At 44.1% G+C, this 25,673-nt stretch overlaps 4 protein-coding genes across 4 annotated transcripts; 1 reads left to right on the top strand and 3 right to left on the bottom strand.

The window, feature by feature from the left end:
• Positions 1 to 888: 888 nt before the first annotated feature.
• Positions 889 to 3,235, bottom strand: ptrh1 (peptidyl-tRNA hydrolase 1 homolog). Its single transcript, XM_083674248.1, has 5 exons — positions 2,748 to 3,235; positions 2,206 to 2,425; positions 1,839 to 1,938; positions 1,641 to 1,686; positions 889 to 1,467 (listed from the first exon to the last, which is right to left on the bottom strand). Exons 1-5 carry the CDS (start codon positions 2,937 to 2,939, stop codon positions 1,201 to 1,203), a joined length of 825 nt encoding a protein of 274 aa, XP_083530374.1. The 5' UTR covers positions 2,940 to 3,235; the 3' UTR covers positions 889 to 1,200.
• A 587-nt stretch (positions 3,236 to 3,822) lies between these two features.
• LOC310806948 (natterin-3-like) lies at positions 3,823 to 6,147 on the bottom strand (the record flags this gene model as incomplete). The annotated part of the gene is made up of 3 exons (XM_083673228.1): positions 3,823 to 4,916; positions 5,110 to 5,224; positions 6,124 to 6,147. The coding sequence occupies 3 exons, from the start codon at positions 6,145 to 6,147 to the stop codon at positions 3,823 to 3,825; spliced, it is 1,233 nt and encodes a 410-aa protein (XP_083529354.1).
• A 2,176-nt stretch (positions 6,148 to 8,323) lies between these two features.
• On the bottom strand, positions 8,324 to 9,785 carry LOC310806595 (natterin-3-like; the record flags this gene model as incomplete). The annotated part of the gene is made up of 2 exons (XM_083672751.1): positions 8,324 to 9,411; positions 9,662 to 9,785. The coding sequence occupies 2 exons, from the start codon at positions 9,783 to 9,785 to the stop codon at positions 8,324 to 8,326; spliced, it is 1,212 nt and encodes a 403-aa protein (XP_083528877.1).
• A 13,602-nt stretch (positions 9,786 to 23,387) lies between these two features.
• fam163b (family with sequence similarity 163 member B) lies at positions 23,388 to 24,080 on the top strand (the record flags this gene model as incomplete). Its single annotated transcript, XM_083673087.1, has 2 exons — positions 23,388 to 23,480; positions 23,670 to 24,080. The coding sequence occupies 2 exons, from the start codon at positions 23,388 to 23,390 to the stop codon at positions 24,078 to 24,080; spliced, it is 504 nt and encodes a 167-aa protein (XP_083529213.1).
• Between the last annotated feature and the right edge of the window lie 1,593 nt (positions 24,081 to 25,673).

Here is a 25,673-nt window from a genome sequence, read left to right on the forward strand (position 1 = left end):
TGAGTCTTCAGAATGATGTTAGAATTTAATGTCTGTGTGGACTGTTGATATGCTCTTCCCCCGCTTTTTGTGTAGCTGGTCCTAGCACATCTGTGAGCTATGGGGAAGACCCCCCACTGGGCTTGGCTGCTGAGGGGGGGGGGGGGGGGAGACCATTCCTGAATAAATCTGGGGCTCTTCTATTAGCCCAGTGTCCAGCCCTGCCTGCAACCTTTGACCTTTTCAGAGAAAAGTTATTGAATCTACCACTGAACTCTTCCAGGCTGACCACTCAGAGGAGCTGGGAAAGTGCCCTGACAGGGGAGAGAGGTGGCTCAAGGGGGTCACATCAGAGAAAGTGAAAGGGGCTGGGGGGTGGGGGGTCTGTCATGAGTGGAGAGATTCCCTTTGAGCCCGTTCCCCACATCCACAAGTGTGTCCCTGACACTATTGTGACTCTGAGCTATGGCCAAACAGAGGGCTTCAAACAGCCCCATCGTACAATGTTTGGCCCCTTTGTTTCTCTACTGCCTTTCTTTCCCCCTCTATCGCAATCTATTCGGTCCATTGTATTGATTTTCCTTTCTCTCACTCTGCCTCTTTCCGTAGTTTTATATGCTCTTTTCTCTTGTTTTTGTTGGCTCTCTGGAATTCACTGTTGTGAGAATGCTAAACTTCTTGACTGTATCTATTCCTACTCATTAAGGACACTTAGTTGAAGAAGAGTGTGGTTAGTGTGACAATCAAAGGATGGGATCAAGATGTTGAGACAGAAATAACACCAGTGAGGATAAGCGAAGATGAGAGGCTCAAGGAAGCCTTCTGAGGAGAAGCATCTGTAATATGGAGAAAGCAGGCTCTGTTGAAGACCTGCATGGACTCCCAACACTCACTGACAATTCACCGCAGATTGCAATCTTTATAACAAGTCTTAGTGTCCAGGATTACATCATTTGTCTTGCGTAGTCATACATGAGGTAGATTACTCTTCAATAAAAGACAGATGTGCATTCCTGACTGTAGGTAAGCAGTCAGCTGTATCTTATCCATATCTCCATTTCAACCTTTGAACACAACGTACTTGAACACTATGTGCAGGAATTCATTTCATATACACCCCAATCCAGAGCATAAATATCTCTCAATAAATAATAACTTTTCCACAAATTCACATTTCAGCATGAGGCAGTTTTCTTTCAGGCTTAGCTGCTTGTGCCAGGCTCAAGTCTGGAGACCAGTTGAGTCCTGAGGTGGAGAGGTTGAGCGCTCTTTCTCTTTACTGGTCCGTGATGCCTGTCTGCCCCCTGCTGGTGATGGAGGGGACTGTGTGTCCTTGCCAGTGAGCTGGGAGAGGAGGATATCCACACTCTGGTTGAGAACCACACTCAGAAGCTTTTGCTCTTCCTGAGAGAAGCGACCAAGAACATGCCGGTCTACAGACGTTTTCCCTGATGGCCTGCCAATCCCAACACGTAGTCTGGGCATCACCTGGGTCACACAATCACAATGTCATCATCCATGTTCCTCTTCCATGTGCATTTTCTCCAAATTTGTGGCTGAAGGTGTTCTGTCATAATGACTCTCAAAGTATGAAGTTGGTATTGTTGGCTGTTACCTTTAGATAGCGAGTACATAGAAGGTTTGTGTGGAGAATTACTTACGTCTGACTCTAGACAGTCCACACAGGACCGCACACCATTGTGACCCCTGTAATTGAACAACAACATGAAGCGAGCATGATATGAGAGTCTGTTGTCAGGAACAAAAAGTATGGATAAAAACAAGTATTTTCGTAACGCAATGACATTCACTTGCCAGATTTCTCATGCTACAACGTGACAGGTTCCAGTGCCACTCACCTGGCGCTCCCTCCTTGTTTAATGGCAAGCTTTCCCAGGGGCTTGTCCAGCTCATCATGGACCAGGAGGATGTGCTCTGGCTTGATGCTGTATTTACCAGCTTGAGCGGAGGATAGGACAGTCAGTTTAGTGGATGGAATAGACACACATTCTTCTTATTATCTTCCTGATAATAATTGAATGGCACAAAAAGAACACTGACAAAAAAAAAGAGCAAAAGCAGATTGTATATACTTGGTAAAACCCTTTATAAAGAAGGTTCTAAATGGAACCCGAAAGGGTTCCACAAGGAACCCATAAGGGTGCCTCAAAGGGTTCTCCCAAGGGGACAGCTGAAAGCCTGTTTTTCATGATGCCCCTGTCTCACCTGCTTTGGCAACGGATACACCGTTGATGTTCATCAGTAACCGTGGTCGGAGAAGCACGATTTGAGTGTCTTGGATGTCTGACATGATGACCTCACCGGACACATGCCTGTCACCGCGCCAGCGATCTGCGACCCCGAGCCGGGCAGCGAGGGCCTCCAGCACCGCCATACCCACGCTGTGTCGCGAACCGTTCATTCCGGGATTGCCCAGTCCCACAACCTGCACAAAGACACAGAAAAAACCCATTCGGTATATACTTGGAACACAATATATTTATGATATAAATATAATATTTTATGGGCATGTTCGGTTTGTAAACATAGGTTCAACATCAGTTTAGGCCAGATTACTGTGGTTATGACAGTTACATTTGTAGTGCTATTAAGGCATTGTTACATTATAGCAACTCCACACGACGTGACGAACAGCCTCCAGAGTCAATGGAAACATTGTAACCAGTTTGAAGTGGATACAGTAGATTATACGACTAGAAAACGTGTGACAACATTCATCTCGTCTCATTCCAGATCATGACACTTACCAACCTCCGACGAACATGTGTGTGCACTCCTGCCTCACAGGCCATCCTCGGAGTAAAGGTTTCACTCAGCAACACTCGATTTATCAGTTTTGATAAAAGTCGCCTCATTGTGACAAAGTTCAACAGCTTGGCCTTCTTGAAAATGTATGACACACAACGCCAAACGTTACTGATAATCGTGACGTTTTTCATAAGTGCTCAAAAGATTATTTGTTATTGTACTACCTCTTCTGTTTGTGTCCTCTGACAATGATAGTGCATTGTCAACAAGTTAACTTGTTTTGTAATCCTGAACTATTGTTGTAGCCCTTTACTAATGGTTGTAGCCAATTTACGCATGTATAGGTCAGATTCAATTCATCAACACATATCAACGACTAATGTCATGGACATCCATTTCGAAGGAGGGTGTTTGAATATTATTTCAATTATTATACGAAATGTATCTATAAAATTGTGCAAATAGGAGGACAATGTAGAGCGGCCAAACTACTGTACCTTGACATTGAGTCAAAGAGAGTAGCCAAAAAACTGAGAGTGACGTTTCGGACCGACTTCTGAGCATTTAGCCAACAGTACCGCCATCTAGCTTGGAAGTTTATAAATGCATCCACACACTCATTGTGGTAGCTAACGCATTGCACACTAGTGCAATCAATATTTATATTTGATACAAAATGATTGTTTGGAATAGTGCTTTTGGAACTGTATGTTGAAATGTATGTCATTGTTTGTTTGATTATTGTCTTTGAGTGTGTTGATTATATTGTTTATGAAGAGACTCTTTCATACTTCCCAGTCACACTGATGTAAGCAGTAAAAAAAAAAGATAACCAAGAATCTTGCACCAAGATGATTTTAATGGTTTTGAAATATATAGAAAAACAGTTTTCTTGAAACAAAAAGGTGGCAATGCTGAAAGTCAGATAAACTAAATAATAGACATAGGTAATCTAAATTTTGAGTGATGTGTGTTTCTGTCTGATAAACAGTCATTCTTTCAGAGTAAGAATTCTTATTTCTTTGCATGTTCTCTGGAGGGATTCTCCTGACATATATCTTGAAGAGTTCTGTCTCAGTCCGTCTCGTACCGGTAACAGGGCTGGGCGTCAGGGACAGGCTGGCATCGCTCCACCACAGCGTTGATCTCGCCCACCTTCACACCATCGTAGGTGCCTGTGATGGTGGTCCAGTGGGTGTCACCATTTTGATAAGTCCTGCTCAACCTGCCGGTGAAGGGAATGTCTGCCGTCATCTTCCGCCCTTCCATACGCACGGCGCAGGAGTGGTTGGGAGGGACCAGGAGCTCCACGGAGATGGAGTGGCTAATGGACTGTGACATGGTGGTGCCCTCAGAGAAGCTCACCGTCTGCTCCTTGGACATGTCCACATTCCCTGGGCTCAGGATTGGCACCTTGGCACTCATGGTGGAGGTGGAGCCGTTGCGGGTCTCCCTGCCGATGTCCCAGGTCGTCTCCACGGTGCTGGTCCGCTCCAGATTGACCGTCTTCTTCACATTCCTGCACTCCAGGTTGGTGACCTTGGCAAGCTGCATGGTCTCTGGGGGGTAGTGGAACAGCTCCATCTCATCAATGCCATACTCCACATGGGAGATATGCTGGCTGTAGGCGTCCCTGTTGATGGCCAGGACATGGTAGCTCTTATACCAGTACTCATCACCCTCATAGGGGAGGAAGAAGGCTTCATGTTGCGGCACAACCTTTCCCAAACCATACTTGTTCTTCCCCACATATATTTCTACCCCAGGACATGTCTTGACAGAGTGTTGAGGAACAGCTCCATACGAATCTTCTATCCACTCCACAAACTCAAAGTTGTCCACATTGACCAGGACTTGGAATTTAGAGGACGAGTACTCTTTGTCAGCATATGAGTACTGGCAGAAACTCCCTTTGCTTGTGGTGTAGAAGCCGGCCTCACAGTTGACTTTGCAGATGTAGTCTGTGCGTTCGGAATAGCCGTTGTAGATGGCCACCGCCCCGTTGGGGAGGGACCCTTCCCATTTCACCCATTTGAGGTTGGCGTTCTCCCCATACATGAACAGGGACTCAGAGTTTGTGTCTATCTCTGGGGCCTCTGTCAGTCTAGCTGGGCTGAAGGTGTCCAGAGGGGGGACCACGTCTTCCAGCAGAGGGTTAAGCCAGGGCTCTATGAAGAGGGACAGAGAGCGGAAAAAGTGTCAATTGTGGGATATTGTTTACACTTCTATGTATCTTTACCTTTGCAGGGAAGCACAGGTTGTCACTTTTAGGAAGAACATATTATTTAGAAATCTACGTGATTGTCTTATTTTCAACTCCAGAATTAGTATGTATTTCTTGTTGACCATAGTGTGACTCACTGCTGGGTGCATGGTGCCCCTCGTCCAGCTGGGAGATGTAGAGCAGGGGGTCTGCGAGGAGGGCCAGGGGACAGAACTGCAGCACTGCCAGGAGGGCTGGGAGAAACAGCCTCATCTGAACACAGGGGAAAACACACACACTAGAACGTAAACAGTGCTAAACTAGCAGAGAGGGGCTATATGTAACATTATGCTTATTTATCATATTTCTGAAGACATTCCCAAATTACAGTATTATGCTATTGTTATGCATGCATCATCATACAGGAGCATATTGATCACAGAGTATACATCTGGGTCTGGTGCCAGTTGTTTAAGGCTTAGCTTGGACTATAAAAAATATGCTTATACTTTATACATTGATCAAAGCATGAATCAAGTCTTTATGTATCATACTGCAGATGTAAAGTGAATCATGATATTGGAAATCAGCAAAATAAAACACAAATGTAAACGTACGTTTTATAGATAAAGTAAACTAAAAAAGCTGTTTTACCTTGACAGGTTCCTCCTCCAGTGGTGTGATCTGCAGAGTCGGCAGCGTTTTAAACCTCCCTGTAGGGTAATTGCCCCCAATAAAGACACTATAGTGGCCCTATGCGGCGATGGCCATTGACCTAGTAATATATCCTGCTCCCTCCCCATTCATTTCATATAAAGTGCTTACTGTTACAATAATGAAAAGTAAGAAGTAAAGCTGATGTTAGATACGGTATGTTATATGCCACTCTCTATGATGGTTTTAGTGTCTTTAGGACTATAGTATTGCCCATAATATGGATGCTCTTGCAGTGGTTGTGATGATGTTTTCTCCTCCATAAGAATTTTTGAATATGCATTGGGATATGATTTTACTCGGACTGAGACAGAGAAACCCATTGGATTAGAAAATCTAGTTTGATTGTAATGTTGTGAATTCAACTTGCTTTGATGGTGTAATTGTGAATAGCACAGGGATGTGATCCCATCCTCGCTTCCCGTTATCGATTGTCTTTATCAATGACCCATACTCACTGTCATGTCAAGGGACAACCACATTACGTAACGTGCAGCAACAGCGAGATATTAGTAACCTTAAGGGGGTGAAGGCCAGGTTTGCCTTGAAGACTGGAATTTGTTAAGGTCAGAGCTAATGAACCCAGGTGCGGAACAAAGAGTCAGGACACAAATATAAAATAATAGGGTATTTAATGAGGAAATAGCAGGGAACGGGGAAAGCAGGGTGGAATGGCAAATGGGGTAGGGTAGGCAGGAAGGTAGGGCAGGCAGGCAGGCGGGCAGGCGGACAGGTGGATAACCGGGTCAAGGTCCTGGAGCATAAAGAGAGTAGTACAAAACACTAGGACTTAAGAATCAATGAGACAAAGCGGTCGAGAACAAGACTAACTTGGAAACAACAAACAACGATCTGGCAAAGAGCAGATGAGAAGCCGGGGTTTAAATACAGCGAGGTGATGAGCAGATGACCAACAGGTGAGCAGAACGAGCAGGTGGAGATGATGAGTGACAGGGAACCGGAGCCTGGCCACGCTCACACACAACACAAACAGACAGGCAAAGACAGACAGGAGAGAGGAAGTAACTGGTACAGACTAGGTGGAAGTGGAGAGCGTGACAGAATTGTTCTTTACAGCCAAATCTATTGATGATCCCAGGTGTCAAGGCCAGCTACGGCTATTCTTAAGGCTGATAGCAAGACAGATAGTGATTATCAATTAGTTTATTGTCCATTATGGAAGACTATGTTCCTATTAAAATAGGACAATATAAAGGTCCTTACATTGATAGAGCATTTATATGATCATTCATAATCACCCCACATTTCAGCCTTTCACCCATTCAACTATTAAAGAGATGCTAATTTTTTTTACCTCTTTACCACACAGTCCTTAGTTTAAGGCCAACAAACTTTTGCAAAATACGCTTTTGCTCATGTGAGTAGGGAGGTGTGCCCCTCCCTGTCAATCAGGTATTTTCTTGACAATATTTCAGTCTATTTCGGGAGAATATTTTTGGCTTGTGAGCACTGATTTTAGAACTAGTAGCTGAAAATATACACAAGTCCTGTAGCATCTCTTTAATCATGCTTTTATGCTCACTGGTAATTTGAGTTCCCTAATCAAATGAAGAAAATTATAGATTCATGCAGTGTAAATATATGATTTGCCTATACCCAGTCAATACTGTGTATCTGAAGATGTAGAGCAGTGATGATTTAGACTCCATTCACACTCCCACGTTCATAAGGTTCATAAATCGGTATTGTAGGAATCCACTCTCTGCCCAACTGTAGACATGTTCTAGAATAGAATGTGGTTAGACTGGGGTTTCTCTTCATGGGGGAGCTGTGGAAATGTACACAGGATCTGTTTCATGATTTGATAGCCCATAGTGGAGCTATAAATGTTCACTGTCAAATCTGTGAAGTATACTACCACTAATTACTTTGTCCTTATGCATAGTGAAGTGATTGATTCATGATCATTTCAGAGAATTTTGTCAGGTGGGGATATTACATGTTTGCTTAAATGTTTTGTTTTGCTGCTGTGTGTATTGCATCCCATCATATGATAAAGTATAGAGATTATTTTATATCATGCAGGAGTATATGAATTCTGAATATATACTGGTATTACATACATATAACTTTGTTTTTCTTAATATTCTCTATTGATAATGAACTAGCCCTAATCAAAAATAATAATATATTATTTCTGGATATAGTAGGTTAGCCCTGTTTGCTTTGTGTATGTTTATTTAAATGTTAAATTAGGGCATGGCTGTGAAATATTTGACAATATTTATTTGATAAAAAATGTAGCGCTTTGATTTAGGTAAACTTATCATACATTGATGATACAGTATTGTTTTGAAATATAACATCCTTGGGAAAAAGATGATAGAAATTAATAGAATTTTTAAGTAGGTACACAATTATTAATCAAAGCAGACATTTTAAAACACATAGTTCTAGTTTTTCATTCTTGTTTCTCAAACATAAATTGTGAATAACATTCATCACAACAGCATAATGACAGGAGACTTTATTGATATTGATTCTTGAAGTTTACAACTGGTCAGGTAAAGCATACTATAATTGTGCAAAATATGCTGTTTGTATCACATCAGTGTCATTGTGGCTTTGGAGTTGATATGTTGCCTGTGATCATAAACAGCATATTTAAGATGTCTCAGTATGTGTCATGCCAGTCTTTTAGAGGCAAGGCTTAGCATCTAGGACAGGCTCACAGCGGTCTACCACAGCCCTGACCTCTCCGATCTGAACCCCATCATACACCCCTGAGATGGACGTCCACTGGGTCTCGCCAGTGCTGTAGGTGCGGCTGAGGCGGGCAGTGAAGGGGATGTCAGCGGTGATCTTTCGGCCCTCCATTCGTACGCTGCAGGAGTGGTTGGGTGGGACGTTCATCTCCACGGACACAGAGTGGCTGAGGGCTTCCACCATGGTGGTCCCCCTGGAGAACTGCAGAGTCTTCTCCCCGCTGAACCCCACCTCTCCGGAGCTGATGAAGGGGATCTTGGCAGTGATGCCAGCGGTGATCCCCAGCATGGTGGAGCGGCCGATGTTCCAGGTGCTCTCCACCTCCGAGGTCTTGGTGATGGTCACTGTCTTCACCACCATCTGGCACTCGTTGTTGGTGATGCTGGAGATGCGCATGGTCTCTGGGGGGTAGTGGAACATCTCCACCTCGTTGATGCCGTACTCCACATGGGAGATGTGCTGGCTGTAGGCGTCCCTGTTGATGGTCAAGACCTGGTAGCTCTTGTACCAGTACTCATCGCCCTCATAGGGGAGGAAGAAGGCTTCAAACTGAGGGACCACCTTCCCTAGGCCGTACTTGTTCTTCCCCACATAGATGCCCACTCCGGAACACGTTCTGACTGAGTGTTGGGGCACTGAGCCATAGGAGTCCTCCATCCACTCCAAAAACTCAAAGTTGTCTTTGTTGATCAGGATCTCAAACTCCGAGGCGCGGTACTCACTGGCTCCATAGGGGTAGAGACAGTACGGGCCTTTGCTAGGGGTGTAGAAGCCGGCCTCGCAGTTGTATTTGCAGATGTAGTCTGTGCGTTCGGTGTAGCTGTTGTAGATGCCCACTGCAGAGTTGGGGAGGGAGCCTTCCCATTTCACCCACTCCAGATTGACGTTGTCGCCAAACATGAAGGAAGCAGTCTTCCCCTGTTGGTCCTGGAAGTCTGGAGGTGTCAGTGGACCATCAACTGGACTCTTACTGGCCACGGGGGGGACCCTACCCTCCAGCGCTGGGTTTAACAAGGACACTGGGGTACAGAAGAAGACACAATGTCACAAACCTGCATGTCATTTTAGTCATTTTAGCCTTATTGTCTGAATGGTGAGACAGGCATCATCAACATCATCATAATCACCATTATCATCATTATCGTCGCTGTTCTGTTGAAACACATTAGAAACATCAGTGGCTTAGGATTCCTTTCTGGGAGGTCAAATATGGTAATAGAGTGGAAAAAGAACAATGTTGAATTAGAGATATAGGAAAATGTAATTTACTTTTCCTTCTCTGTGAGCTCCTCCTCACTATCTCCTGCAGACGACCTGGAGGCGAACCTGCCCCCTGGGCACAGGACAGCCCCAGGTGGAGCAGAGAGAGGACCACTAAGAGTGACAGCTTCATCTGAGGAGGAAGGAGGGGAGGAGAGATATTAAAGGGCAGCAGTTTTAGAGTTAGTTATGTAGAGTTAGTATGTAACTCTATTGTTGCACACAGAAATTCACTGCATAAAAAGAAAAAAAAAAAAGTTTCTTTCCTAAAATTGGAATCCTTGTCACGTATGCCCATTTAGATTCTGCATTTAGATCCAACAGCACCATATCTTATGAGATTTTTAAATAATTTATGAAATGGCTACAGGTGACAAGTACACTCACCTTCACAGCCTTCTCCCAGTGAGTATACCTCGGTCTCTCCAGGCTTATATAGCTAATTTATGACTGCTCATAAATCACAACTCTCACTCTCACTAGGCTGAGGCGATAGATAGGCCTGTCCAGGGGCAAAATGGGTAGCTAACTGAAGCTGAACACACCATCTTCCCCATCTTAAGGTTCTCTCTCTCTTTCTCTCTCACTCCGTCTCTCTCTCTCTCTCTCTCTCTCTCTCTCTCTCTATCTCTCTCTCTCTCTCTCTCTCTCTCTCTCTCTCTCTCTCTCTCTCTCTCCCTCTCTCTTTAGCTCACTATATCTTGGAATTAGTGGCTCATTCCCAAGTAGGGAACACACTTTTATCAGGAGATAGAGGTAGACTAACTTTTATACAACGTTTATACAGCCCATCAAAATGGATACAGTATGTGAGTGTACTGTAGTTGACACGGAGTACACCTGGACAGTTGTATAACCTTTAATGTTTGCATATTCCTCGCTGCGTAATTTCCACAGGTGAAAGCATTGTCCTCAATCTTATCACACAACCTATGATAAGGGAAGGACAGATAGATGGAGGATAAGATGAGGGCATATTAACTTGAGGGATAAACAGTGATAGATAAGGTCTGTAATACTGGCCTCAAGACATCATGTTAGCTAGTTTACTTGACCTTTCTGCAAAGTTGACTCTTGTCTTTTCTCTTCATGTAGAACAGGAGATGAAGGCTTTGTGAGTAAGTGCACTTCACACTGTTGTTATAGCAGCAGTTCTGGCTTAGACAGAGATCACTGGTTTTACTTACACACAGAAGTAGAATTTCAAAATCTAAACATTTATTAATCATTTAAACTTAGAGACTTTAGGTACTTTTTGTGAGAGGTTATTAAGTGTTTGAAATTATTGTTTCTTGAACACTGGTAAAATGTTCTCTGGTCAGGTCACTTTGTTGACGACTGTAACGAGGCCTAAAATGCAATTGCTACAGTAGACCAGCAGAGGGCAGCAAGAGTCTGATCATATCAGTAGAGAGGCATATGACTTGGTTCTGGACTGTATAAGATAGATAGATAGATAGATAGATAGATAGATAGATAGATAGACAGATAGACAGGTAGATAGATAGATAGATAGATAGATAGATAGATAGATAGATAGATAGATAGATAGATAGATAGATAGATAGATAGATAGATAGATAGATAGATAGATAGAAAAGGCGTTCCTTAGTGCAACGTGGTTGTAGTAATCTATTGCTAAAGGAGCTTCCCTGCTCTGCCACAGTGTCATGTAGGGGATGGGAGGGATTGTCCATGATGGCCAGGAGGTCCTCATCCTCCTATTGGCCACCTCCTCCACAGTGTCCAGGATGACACCAAGGACAGAACCAATTTTTCTAATAAGCTTGTTCAGCCTCTTGGTATCACTTTCCTTGATGCTCCCCCCCCCCCCCCCCCACCATACCACCGCGTACAGCACTGCGCTGGCCACCACTGACTGGTAGAACATGTTCAGCAGAGTCCTGCACACGGCAAAGGACCTGAGCCTCCTCAGAAGATAAGACCGGCTCTGGCCCCTCTTGTACAGGACATCTGTGTTACCAGTCCAGTCCAGTTTATTGTCCAGGTGCACCCCCAGATACTTGTAGCTCTGGACCACCTCTACGTCTTCTCCCTGGATGGAAACAGGAGACAGGGGGACCCTAGTCCTCCTAAAGTCCACCACCATCTCCATCTCTTTTGTCTTGCTGATATTGAGTAGCAGGTGGTTCTGCTCACACCACTCAAGAAAACTGTCCACCAGTCCTCTATACTCGGTCTCCTGGCCTCCACTAGCACATCCCACAATAGCAGAATCCTCCGAGAACTTCTGCAGATGTTGTGCCTGAAGTCCAAGGAATAGAGGGTGAAGAGGAAGGGAGCTAGAACTGTCCCCTGGGGGGCGCCAGTGCTGCTCACCACCCAGTCCGACACACATCCCTGCAGCCGTACAAACTGTGGCCTGTTGGTCAGGTAGTTTGTAATCCAGGAGACAATGGGGGAGTCCACCTGCATCTGCAAGTAGTAAAGGCTGTATGGTGTTAAATGCACTGGAGGAGTCAAAGAACATGACCCACACAGTGCTGCCAGCCTTATCTAAATGGGAGTGGGCTCTGTGTAGCAGGTAAATTATGGCATCGTCCACACCAATGTCTGCCTGGTAGGTATTACCTTGATGGAGAGACATGCACATTCTTCCCTGGGGGTGAGACTTCAAGAGTCCAGACTATATCTGGTTCTATTACAATATCAATAAGCACTCTATCTTGTATGACACTGTGCTGTGTGTTGAATGGAGGAAGGGGAGGGATTGCCATTGAGCAAGGGAGGCTGGTGGAGGTAGAAATCGAAGGATAGGCTCATTGTTATGCATGGAATGGAATGAGGAATGGGATCAATGAGCCCGTCTTCGGAATTCTACCTCCACCAGCCTCCAATGCCGTTGAAAGTCCCTGTCACACTTTCACATCTCTCAACAAAATCCTCTATTGTCACAACGAACGCTATTTATCTCTCCATTTCACTGAATTAAAAGACTTACAGAATTCTCCCTTTCACATAGAATAAGGTTATATTTCACCTGTTGATAAATCATGTTTGTTTGCCCTTTGACATCCATGTAAAGGGAGACAATTATGTAAACCTATGTGAATGTATGTGAACCTTTTGTGAATGTGTCTTTTATTAAGCAATCAGAACATGAAAAGTACCTCTTATTTTCACTGGGAAGGTATACAGTACCATCCTTACAGGTATACTTGAGCTTATTTCTTGGAGGTGGACCTCGGAGGCTCATAGTTGATTTGGCTGGCCCCACTTGGAACGGTGAGCTTAACGCAGAGGCCTGCCGGCCCTAACCTCCACTGTGACTGCACTTACAAGAGGATGAATAAAAGATAGCCCCCATCTCTCTGTTCCCCCCCCCTCTCTCTCTCTCTCCCTCTCTCCCTCTCTCTCTCATGGCTGAGATGAGATGCTCCAGTAACTTTCCCTCATGTGGAATAATGGCCAAGGTGTGTATCACTCTGCGGTCTCTCTCCTCATAGATTGCGTCATGGGTCTACTCAGCTCTCCAGCCGCCATGCCATCCGAGCAATGCTGTCTCCCACCCAGAGAGCTGCATGCATCACGTCAGAACATAACATAATTCTGCTCTGTTCTCTTGTTCCTAATGAAATGTATAGACAAAAGAATATCCCATCAAATGAAAGAATGTTATGGAGCCTTGCTCTTTATTTGACTGTGTCTTTTTTTCCTCCCTGTGTGTGTCTGTGTACAATGAGTGTATGTGTGTCTACTGTGGTGCACAGTGATGTAGAGTTGGCGCTGAAAGGTCCTAAAGGGCTCCACTATGGGTGAATGAGCAGTTCCAGCTGGATGACCAAATAGATCCCTGACTGTGTTCAGGGTTACAGGGATAGAGTGCTACTTCAGTGGTCATTATAAAACCATGCTGGTTTTAATGAGCCTCTTACAGTAAGTGATATCTAGGCGCTCATGGCATTCACAAAAAATCCCTGATGCTGGTCTCCATCTTCATTTTAGTCCAGTTTGACCTCGCTAATAAGAGAGAATCAAGGAAGTCACGACATCATCATCAGTCATTGCATGTGATCTGTATTTAGAACTGATTTCAACATTGCTCATCCCACAACCCAGAGCAAGCCCCCACATACAGCTATTTGGCTGTGTGTGTGTGTGTGTGTGTGTGTGTGTGTGTGTGTGTGTGGGTGTGTGTGTGTGTGTGTGCGTGTGCGTGTGTGTGTGTGTCTTCGCTGTTTGTTGAGTCAGTGAGGATCACAGCTGTGTAACCACAAAGCAAACTCCAAACTGAACACCACCCTCTGAGTGTACCCGTTCAACACACACACACACACACACACACACACACACACACACACACACACACACACACACACACACACACACACACACACACAACTTTTACGAAGGGGCATGTGAGCCAACAGCTGAACAACTGAATCCAAACAGAACTGCAGTAAATATTGCTGCGCCTTGCTGCGACAAACCCAGTGACCTGAAATAATCTGTCAAGTTCCATCCTCATACAACCTTACATTGATGTAGTAGCCTATAAAATCCTGAATATGGATGCTGTTCCTCCTATAGCAAGGCTGGAGAAATTCCTGTGTGGAAATAAATCTGTGGCATCTGTGTCAGCGGTGCCACAGGCCAGTGAGCACACAAGACCATAAGTGCTCATTGTCACACCGGAGAAACTAAGATGCCATGTTCTCCATGAAATATGCATAGACTTTGTCTTTCAACAGGAAATCTCTACTTGGCAGCCTCCTGCAGTGTGTGTGTGTGTGTGTGTGTGTGTGTGTGTGTGTGTGTGTGTGTGTGTGTGTGTGTGTGTGTGTGTGTGTGTGTGTGTGTGTGTGTGTGTGTGCTTGCGTGTGCTCGCATTGTTATAGTCTCATCAGTTTAGATAGGCAATATGACTCTATTGAACCTTCCCTGTCACCTCTCTTTCTCAAGGCCCTCTCCCCCTTCTCGCCCCTCCTCAGCTTAGCCCTCCCAAGTCAGGCATGTAATGAATGCTGACCTATCATATCTTTAGGCCAGTTCAGCCCACTCCCTCCATGCCGTGCTCTGACTCATCTGTTCTCTCTTGATGTTTGTGTCAGGGGTAATGCTAATACCTCAGAGGATATGCTAATGTTGCCAATGCATATTAATGGTGTAATTGGCATAAAGGAGAGTGGAGCCAGTGAGTGATGTCATAGGGGCCAGGATTACTGGACCGCTTTGTTGAACAACAGCTGCAGAATAACACGCTATTGTACTCGTAATGAGTAGGTCAAGACTACTTTGATGGTTGTATGGAAATAGATATGGAAAAAAAAGAACTTTTGAAATGATTACTTGACAGAGAGAGCATGTGTCAAACGTAACTATCCGAGAATTGGAATGAAATGCTTTCTAACGTAAACTGCTGGAAAAATCATCGAATTATCTCAAAGCTCAAAGAGTTCCACCATTCTCAAAATCTTAGTTGACCCACAGACTATTGAATAATGCAAACATAAAGCACATAACTCTATATGATATTGGTAGAGAGTCATAGAACACATTCTATTGAACGTTGCGGTGAGTTGAGTTGCGGTGGTGAGGCTGTGTAGGCCAGGTGCTCTTAGGCTCTGTATCCTTTTAATAGCCTACGAGTTCCTCCTCAAAGAGAGGTTCCTCCTGAGATGCTTTCCCATGCGCTTCAATGGATACAGACCTGAATTCTTTGAAAAAGCCCTCTCTAAAAGTGGGGTCACCGCACAACTCAGAGGAGTAAACCATCAAATAGAAACATTTTGATTCATTATTCATCTGCTGTTGGTTCCTAGTTCTGTGCTCAGAGTGGATCTTGGGGTCTTTGTAATCAGTTGGGACATGGTATGACATAGTACATTGACTTAGCTCATGTACTGTACTGTAGCTAGCTAACCCGCCTTCACAAGCTATGTGCATTATATAGGTGATGTGACAAACACAACATTCTCTACACATTGAAAACTTAACATTTAATCTTTTTTAAAGTGCATGTTCTTGCTTGCATATATCAACATTATGAATCCATCCAACATACACATTGTTAGAGTACTATCTGGTGCTCTCTCCAGTAAGTGAGGGTCAATATCAGTATCCTGCCCTGAGTGAAGTCCTTATATCACGCTTGAAATCAGTGTGGTCATACTCTAGGTTGTGTATTTACCCCAATGCAAGTTATTGACTCAAACAGATAACCATGTTGAGTGGTTTTGGACATAGGCCAGTGAAATATTGTGTGACATCAAACGAGAAAGAAGCGGAAGGGAAGGGAGGGGAAGGGAAGGGAGGGGAAGGAAGGGGGGGGGGGGTTATTCGGGGAATAAGCCGTCCCCAAGAGCACCTCACCCTCAACCCTGAAGACAAGCGGAAGACAGGTTCTTACTTTGTTTTGTCTAAAAGGTTTGGGGTGTTTTTCTAATGCTGAGGAACAGAGAGATGTTTGAATGAATCCAGACTCTGACCTCTCCTACCCAGACCCAACGATGACGCATGGAGCGGGTGCTAAGTGGTCGCCTCCCGTGCATTCTGACATCAGAGGCAGTAACATGAGGCTAACTCCATATATTCTATAAACATTGGGGTTTGGGGTTTTGGGGGGCGGTTCTGAGGTCTGGTCCAGAGCCGCCACTACGGCTAATGTACTGGATCTCTCCGACATCACATTTCATCGCCCGCAGCACTTTCAGAGAATTCAACGAAAACCTTCTCTTCCACCACAGCACTGAAGCCTCACACTAAAGTCACTGTCTGGCCAAACGGCTGACCTTTAATGGACTACTTGTATACTTCTGAACCTAATGAAAAGATAACAAAGCCATGCAAGAGCATCCAGCAGAGAGGTCAGAGGAACATTTCATATTGACTTTGAGAAAGTACTGTAACAAACCCTGTATAGCAGGCTTTTACTGGGGCAATAACTAGCATAGGCTGCTTGACAAGCAGGAGGTTGTGAGTTCGATCCCTGGTCAGGGCAAGGTACTTTACCCCATCCTTTGTTACAGTACGCTGGTGTCAGAAGTGGGATGGTGAGCAAAGTTGTCCATTTGAGGGTCCACGTGAGGGACTTGCTGAGAGCACACTCTCCTGAATGGAGGGGATAGTGTAATGACCCTGTCTAAGCTAGCTTGGCCGGTTGACAAGCAGAAGGTTGTGAGTTCAATCCCCGCTTAGGGAAAGCTGATCTACTCTGACACTGAGGCAGACTGGTTGGGCAACTGGTAACAGAGGAGTTAACCAAAGCAAACACTCTCTCTCACAGCACTCTCACAGCACTTTGGCTGTTGTCTCTCTAAATTATGTGTCGCGATTCTATCAAATTTGCAGCTAACCTAAATGTGCTGTTGACGGTCCCCCACGATGAAATCAGGGAGGGGACTGTGGATCGGTCTCCATCCGTTTGTATGTTCATATGTTCATATGTCACAAGTGATATCTGAGACAAAGCCGCGGGGACATGTTTACTGTAGATTTGTTTCTATGTGATTCTGTCAAAAAGCAGCACTTTCATAAGGGTTTGCCCTGGGCTGGTTCGTCAACAGTCGATGAGACAAAACTGGAGCCAGACGAGCCACAAGCGAGAGGACTCATCTTGTCTTCTTAATTTGGCATAGATGACTGGAGTGACTATAATGAACGTTGAAGAACTGTCACAAAACATTACAGAGCTCTGAATTACAGCTCTGCAGATGGGTTGAAGTCAGAGAGACTCCTATAGCATCTGTATCATAAAGTGATCGTGCCAGTCCTCCAGATTGAAGTTGGCCGGTGGGGACGAGAGCTCTCGTCATTCAGCATGAGTGATCAGATGGGCAGAACCCAAGGAAAGTTTTATAGCCCCCCAGTGTCCATAGACTCAGCACTGCACCACCGCAAATCAATACCCACAGCAGGGAGATAGTGTAGTCTTCTATCAAGCAGTATTGAGCTCCTGTTTCTCTACGGCTATCTCTTATGATGGATTATGCATAAATGGTTATTGCTATAATTATGGAAAAGAACCCCAAGTACAGGGAAGCCTTCTCAGGGCTTGAACGTCAGGCTCCCAGCTGCGTTTGCACTCAACAGCCCCTTGTGTGTGTGTGTGTGTGTCAGGTTATCGTATTGTGTATGAAAAGATATCAGATATGCCGCTGGTTTAAAACCATGTTATTCGTGTTGTTTGTGAATGAGAACATGCTTGTACAATAGAAACATGACAGAGCTTTGAACAGGGGACTTGTCCAAATGGAAGATACTGGGAGCACAACACCAGCTGGTGGGTATCATTATGCAGTGTCACATTAAGGATTCAGCAGCTCTTTCATGCCTTTGTGTCTTTTCCTCTCAATTCTTGTCAGTTGGGCCAGTGATGCATAACTGTGTGCTCTGGAATGACACAAGCCCAGGAGGAGGCAGCTCTACAGCAGCCTCACGTTTTCATAGACAGCCGAGGGAGGATGTCGGAGAGAACGATGATAGAGCAAAGGGGCCCAGATTTTCAGTGAAACCATGACGGTCATTGTTGAACAATTGCAAAACAACAATTTTACATCTCATTTTGAAAAACCTGTTTGGGGCTGACCTGTTCGATGACCTTGACAGGTATAAATATCCTAATCTATTACATCTGACATTACAGAGGGAATCAATGCTAAGCAGATGACTTACACTGGGACCGTGTTTGTCTTATTGAACTGTGAAGCGGCCAGCAGACAGTATTGGACATGCAATCAAAGCAAGAGGGGCGCAGGGAGGGAGGGGTATGGGGCAGACTGAGTCGTTAAAAGAGAGGGCTATTGGCAGGTAAAGACAGACGAGGTGGAGAGGACAAGAGGATGGAAGGTGAGAAAGAGAGAGAGAGAGAGAAAGAGAGAGAGGACTGTATGATGACTCTCATTCCAGCTGAGTTTGAATTCATTTCAAACACACATAAAAGCAAACTGCTGAGAGCTGACAGTATGTGTTGCTCAATCATGTTCAATCATTTCCCTATAACTGAAGCAAAGACAATCATACTGTGCAGTGAGTGGGCTACATGTCTGAAACACCAGCATCTAGTGACATGATGGTGCAGGTTCTGTGTGAGTGTTCTGACTCCTCCTGGTCAATAGCCCAGTTATGGGTTCCTAAGGGGATCATAGGGATAATGAAAGCTCTCCTGAATGGAAGACACAGAGGAACAGGAAAGGGGTAAAATAACCCAACCTTCCGCTGCTTCTCCACTCATAAATATTACAAGGCCTTGTCTGTACAACACAGTGGAATCTCAGCCTCCTTTAACATGTGAATAATTAATGTAATAAAATCAATTTTTTTGCTTCCCTCAAACTATCTTTTCTTGGCTGTACTCAAAGTGGTGGCATTCAGTGCATAGCAAAGTGCTGAACTAGTGTGTGTGTGTGTGTGTGTGTGTGTGTGTGTGTGTGTGTGTGTGTGTGTGTGTCTGTGTGCTATGTGGCATGAAAAAGAACAGCATGAGAGGGATAGTTTAAGATGGGTGCACAGAAGAAAGTATGTAAGTATTCGATTTTGATGCAGTGCCACTGCGCAGATGAGAATTAGTTTTCAGTGTTTATGGTCAACATTGTAATAACATCATCTGAATGTTTCCGATGAAAATTGTTGTTGCAAAATATAAAGTTATTTGGCATTTCTATCAAAACGTGGTATGTATCTGTGTCCTAAACGAAAATATATTCACCAATTCAGAAAGATTCCATTCACCAATTCACAAACATTGATCATGGCGGTAAAGTAGGCCTAACTCATGAGTTGTATTGAAATATCAGTATAGGTGTATTCAGAATGGTGGGTATATTCCTGGTCCATATGGTCCTGTCAACTCACATTTCTTGATAGAGAAAGAATCGAAATTAATTCTTTAATCATGCATCCATCACTTGAAGCAAGAATTATGACATTGTAGCACAGTTATTCTATCATGGAAGTCAACTGCGTGCTGCGCCTTATAGTAAAAGTGCGTCAACCCAGGGTAAACAACGCGTCGCTGTTTTGCCGCATGGCCACATTTCGTCAGATCAGCAGAGGAGGTCCGCTGTCCTGTTCAGGTGCAATACAAGCGGTATTGGACCGGATAAGGCGCGCAGAAAATACAATTAACGACAAAGTAATCGTTGAACCAAGTGCCAACCTTTTCTATTTTTGAGGGAGTGGTTTATCAATTGTTTTTTTTGTTGTTGTTTTTTTGCAGGGACAAACAAGGAAGCATTGCACTCGAAATGGAACGACGAAACATGTTATTTGCATATTAGGATGTTTGATTTGGAAGTATTGCTCAGCGTTCCCCTATCAAAATTTCCTGCATGAGGACAAAATTACGCGGGAGAGAGAAAATTAACTTGGGAACTTTTAACTATTCAGCAGCAACCACTTTTTCGGCATTCCAGAGACTCATCAACTTGCGCTCTTGATATCATTTGAGGACCGTAATTGCAAGCCTTTGTCGAACTGACCAAGGATGGAGAATTGGAATGGCATTTTGACTGAACTTCATTTCTTTTGATGCGACGCACCAAATAGGTGCTTTAGCACATACAATCCGCATGCTTTGTCACTTTCGTTTTTTACACTTTCAAGACCACCAGACCGATGTGTGCATAGTCCCTTACCGGAGGAGAGTTACCGTCACCTCCAGGCGCGGCAGCCTGTGAGCGTCACGTGTCTGCCACACGGATGCCCAGAACCGGGGCTACGCGAGCCGGAGGCGCCGGAGACGCGAAATGGGACTATTCAACTACTGATAGAGGTACGTTTACAGTTTACAGTTTGCAAGTACTTTATTGAAAACTTTATTGATATCTCCCTGGTCTCCTCAAAATTCCTGCCAGGGCGGATTTGTGTCGGAGCGTTTTCGTTGACTTCATCACAAACCCTGCATGGATCTTTTTGGGATGATGATTAGAAAAGTTTCGGTGTCCTAATGGATTGGGTGTATTCTGCTCATTATTGGCTCTGTGAGTGTTGATGTTGGGATAGCACACTGGATGCTAAAGTTTGGATCATGTCGTCTAATTCTCGGCGCATGGGGCGGCTGTCCATGGTGCTGATACAAACATTCCCCTGAAACGTGTGTGATTCGTGTAATGGTAGATTGGTTATAGTGCAGTATGTGTGATTAACTGTTGTTTTTATCGCATGTGAGGGTCACCGTAAATGTTACATGGATTTCATGTGATGTGTGATACGGTTTGTGGAGAGTGAAAAATAATTCACATGCACCCCATATATCAGTGGTCAAATAACAACTGGAAAGTGCGGTAGAAGGTAGAATGTAAAACGCCTTTCTCTAAATAATACCTCACTCCCAGGACAACTTTCATGGTTATTGATGAACATCAAATCTTTCCATATACTTCCATATTCCATATATTGAGAGAGCAATCAATAGATATACAACCTGAGAGCCATATTCTCAATGATTATGGTCAATGTCATGTCCTTTACACCTCTTGTGTAGGGGGGACATCTTTATTTATCCCTCATTCCTCATCTGCCCTATGTAATTCCAGCAAAGTGACATTGAATTGATTTTTCAGACGGATACCAAAGATAATGTCCACACTGAGTGATCTCTACTTGTGACCTTGCATCCTCTTATTCGTCTCCAGGTGAGTGATACATGGGAATGGAAACAGAGGCTGGGATTTAATCCATTGCAGATAGCAGCTTTCCGCAATGCACTTTCAGAGGTGTGTCTGATTTGAACTTCAAGGATGGAGGAAGTTGGAGGCTCAGCCTGCCCTATACGATAATAATAATAATAATAATAATAATAATAATAATAGTAACCCATCATATAAGATAATAATTATAATAATAATACTTTTATTTGTACAGGGTTTTGTAAACAAGGTTACAAAGTGCTACTAAACAAGAGAAGAGATCATAGAAATACATCCGCAAGTAAAATTCCAAACGGAAAGAAAGCAACATTCAAATAATAAATATATTTGAGAATCAGGCAAGTCATTGAAATAAAATCAAACCAAATAAAACAGACTAATCTTATCATACGCCAAACAATCGACAACATAAGATAACAGTCCTCTGCTGTGACAGCAGTGGCCTGTGTGTTTGACCTTTGGAGTGCATGTGGCAGGTAGGCTGGCTGGCTGGCTGGCTGGCTGGCTGGCTGGCTGGTTGGCTGGTTGGTTGGTTGGCTGGCTGGCTGGCTGGCTGGCTGGCTGGCTGGCCAGTGATTTGTGCCTGATGGTGAATCACAGCAGACTGGTCATTGTGTGGGTGTAAGTGACTCTCTCCCCCTGCGAATACTCATGCACAGGCCTGGTCGTCATGGGAACAGCATACGATATGTTCCGATGAGCTGGTCGGACCCTGGGGGTGATGACAATCAGTAGAGGTCTCAGAGATGCACTGACGATGCCAGACTCACAGCAGAAGAAGAAGAAGAAGAAGAAGTGATTTGAAGCATGGCCACCATTTTCCTTCTCCAAGATTGCTGTTAGCCATTTTGTGGTCTGAGGATACGTGTGACCAATCTGTCCTTATATAGCCATATATGACCCTGTCAAACATCATCATGTACAGTGCTATGATGTCCTGGATACTACTCTTAAAGTGACACTTCATTAAGCCCTTATTGACATTCACTGACAGCTTCACTCTCCTTAAGTGTTGGGGCTATGTTAGGTTTGATGACATCATGCTGCTGTGTCACTCGCATGCATTATTTCATGACGGTGACACAGTATGACACAGTATGACACAGTATGACATTCACAGTATGACAGACACAGTATGACAGACACAGTATAACAGACACAGTATGATAGACACAGTATGACAGACACAGTGTCACAGACACAGTATGACAGACACAGTATGATACAGTATGACAGACACAGTATGAAACTGTATGACAGACACAGTATGACACATTATGACAGACACAGTATGACACACACACAGTATGACAGACACAGTATGACAGACACAGTATGACAGACACAGTATGACACACACAGTATGACACACACAGTATGACAGACACAGTATGACACACAGTATGACAGACACAGTATGACACACACAGTATGATAGACACAGTATCACAGACACAGTATGACGTTTCCCCTTACTCCCCAACAACCTCCGCAGGATGGAAAGCAAACGAGATGGTCATAGCATCAGGGACAACGATTCCCATCATCTCTCTCACTCACCTCTGACTTGAAATACGGCAAGGTACATGTAGCCTAGATGACATTATAATATAACGCAGCCTTTCTTCTAACTTGACCAATTCTTTATGAATAAAATCTGTATTTTTTTTTTTTATGATGATTGTTTGTGTGTGAATTTGAGCCCCAGAAAGTTTAAATGTCCTATGTTCTGCTCCCCAATATTCCGCTTGTAATTGTGAATTTTTCTTTGAGGGTGTTAATTTATTTGAGTACTTTCATGTTATAGGCAAAGTGATGATCTGAGGGAGTGCCAATTCCCATGCTTAATACCCCGATTTAAATAGTGAGAGTGGTTACTTAAAGCAACCGTCTCAGCATCTCATTGATGGCGGTTGGCTAGGATACAAATCTATACATTCGAGAGCTGCATGATATCAGTTTAAGCAATGCCTCCCCCTTACCCCTTCTTTATTCCTTCTTTTAATCTTTCTTTCTTTCTTTCTCTCTCTCTCTCTCTCTCTCTCTCTCTCTCTCGCTCTCTCTCTCTCTCTCTCCCTGTCTCTCTCTCTGCCCTGTCTACAGAGTGTTGATGGAGAGGATTTCGAATGTCAGCCGGGACAGTGGTTATCTGTGGTGGAATTCTAGCTACCGTCATCTTACTGACCATTGTTGCAGTACTGTGCTACTGTAGGTTGCAGGTAGGCAAGTCTTGTCCTTATTTTAGGATTAGATGTCTGTCTACAGTAGGCTACTGTACCTACCTTGCACATCCGTGACTACATATAGTTGGGCTTTCTCAATGATATTGAGTACCAACCAGTTTATGCTTTACAGTCATTGACAGCTTGCAACCTCCCTCACCTGTATTCTCTCTGCTCCACCTACAGTATTATTGCTGTAAGAGGGAGGCGTCAGAGAAGGAGGAGGAGGAGGAACCGGACCTCACCACCACCATGTCCTCGTCCCCCACGCCCGTGCACGGCGGTGACCCTGAGATGGTGACCCCGGCCTCATCCGAGGCCAACGGGCCCATCTCTTACTCCCCGCCCCTGATCCGCAAACCCATCCGCTCCAGTACCTTCAGCTGCCCCTCCTGCTCCCGCTACGCCCTGCCCTTCTACCTCCAGCACCCAGAGAGGCTACGCAACGGGGGCGGCCGCATCAGCTACAGGACTGTGGAGCAGCAGGAGCTGGACCTGGACCCCATGGACCTGGCCAGCTTCCACCACAAGCTCAACCTCATCCGCTCCGTCACCATGAGGGAGGTGGTCACCCACAGCCACAGCACAGAAGTGTAGCGCCGCCCCCCCCCCCAACCCCCCCCCCCCCTCTCGTTTGCCCGGAAGACCCAATGTCCGGGAAGATGACCCGGAGGACTACACTGTTGTCGATATTTGTAGATTTTCGCCACCTCACAAAGCAGATGGATACGCTCACTCGCTCACACAGTGTAGAGGGGTTTTGGGTCTCCTCACGTGCGGATGTAGTGCTGTACACCTACTCCTTCACGTTGTCCTTGTTCCACCTCATTCACATACAGTGTCAATGTGTCAATGTGTTGCCAATTCGTCTTCCTTTCGAGTATGTGCATTAAATTATGATTCAGAGAGGCAAGGCAAGGTGTGTTTGTGTGTGTATGTGTGTGTGTGTGTGTGTGTGTGTGTGTGTGTGTGTGTGTGTGTGTGTATGCGTGCGCATGTGCATTTGGTGTGTGTGTGTGTGTGTGTGTGTGTGTGTGTGTTATGGTGCAGCACATGAAAAGTATTTTAAAAGGGCTTATTCTAGGCAATAAACAATGTTAGGAATCTTAGTGACTCTGAATAAGTATAAGTATGGGTTAAGTATGTATGTTTTGTGATCTGTCTGCGTCCTAAGCTTAGTATTTATTAAAATACTCTTTACAAGTGAAACATTGTAAGATGCTGTATTATCTTAGTCCAATTAGACTGAAAAACAGCTTGAGTCTGATTCCTCATTCCTTTGAGGTGTTACTTTTTCTGTTTTGAGTGTTTCCTCAATAGCTTGTTTAACGAGAGTGTGGAAACTGAAACATTTGGAGAGCTTATGTGGTAAGGACACTACTTATACATATTTAAAGTTGAAATGATAGTCAACATTATGTCAGTTTAGTCCCTGCAGTCATGTGTTTATTGTTCACCTGCATATCAGGCAGGTCTGATGCAGAGATGATTACGTCATCATGGCATGTCTCGTTTGCTTTGACAGTGTTTTGTTTTCTTGGAGTATATTTGTTTGTTATTTCAACAGAAAATGTGATAGGGAAAAGTGATACAGAAGCCAGCAGGTGGCATCAGGTCCTGTTTCATGCATTGACCATCATGAATACAACTACTGTGACTGTCCCAAATGTGGAATTTAGTATTTTTCATTGTAAAGATAGTGTCAATAAACAGATGGAAAAATAAACGCATATCCATTTTTGAGTGTCTGTCTACACATTCTGAAATACAGAAAATGAGTATTCTCCATGTGAAATGTAGAGGAATTATGATATTTGTCTAACTTTAATAATCTGTGTACATTAAGACTGTAGTATTTGTAAAGTTCTATATTCATGTTTTTTTGTTTATTTGATATTTTGCCAACCCCATGTAGCATTGGGAATGACAAAGAAACCAGCAACCACAGAAGACACACTCAGATATACAGTAATTCATAGACCTTTTATTGGAAATACAAGTACATTTCAGTTATCAACAGTACAAAATCTCAATACTTGCTTTTGTACAAAGAGGTATCAGTTATACAATCACAATACACAAGTTATATATTGTCAAAAAATGAGACATATGCTCTTGAATATATTTCAACCATTTCAAGTGTCAGGAATGAATTCTATCCATGAATGGAATAAGAAAATGGCCATATAC

This window comes from Argentina silus, assembly GCF_951799395.1.
Source record: "Argentina silus genome assembly, chromosome: 7".
In the NCBI taxonomy this organism is placed as follows: domain Eukaryota; kingdom Metazoa; phylum Chordata; class Actinopteri; order Argentiniformes; family Argentinidae; genus Argentina; species Argentina silus.

What these genes read in the sequence shown, in the direction of transcription:
- ptrh1 (XM_083674248.1), bottom strand. Translation starts at nt 2,939, where the DNA reads ATGAAAAACGTCACGATTATCAGTAACGTTTGGCGTTGTGTGTCATAC. An exon ending in CACATGTTCGTCGGAGGTTG is followed by an intron (nt 2,426 to 2,747) that starts GTAAGTGTCATG and finishes GTCTTTGTGCAG; the next exon opens with GTTGTGGGACTGGGCAATCC. An exon ending in TGGACTGTCTAGAGTCAGAC is followed by an intron (nt 1,468 to 1,640) that starts GTAAGTAATTCT and finishes TGTGTGACCCAG; the next exon opens with GTGATGCCCAGACTACGTGT.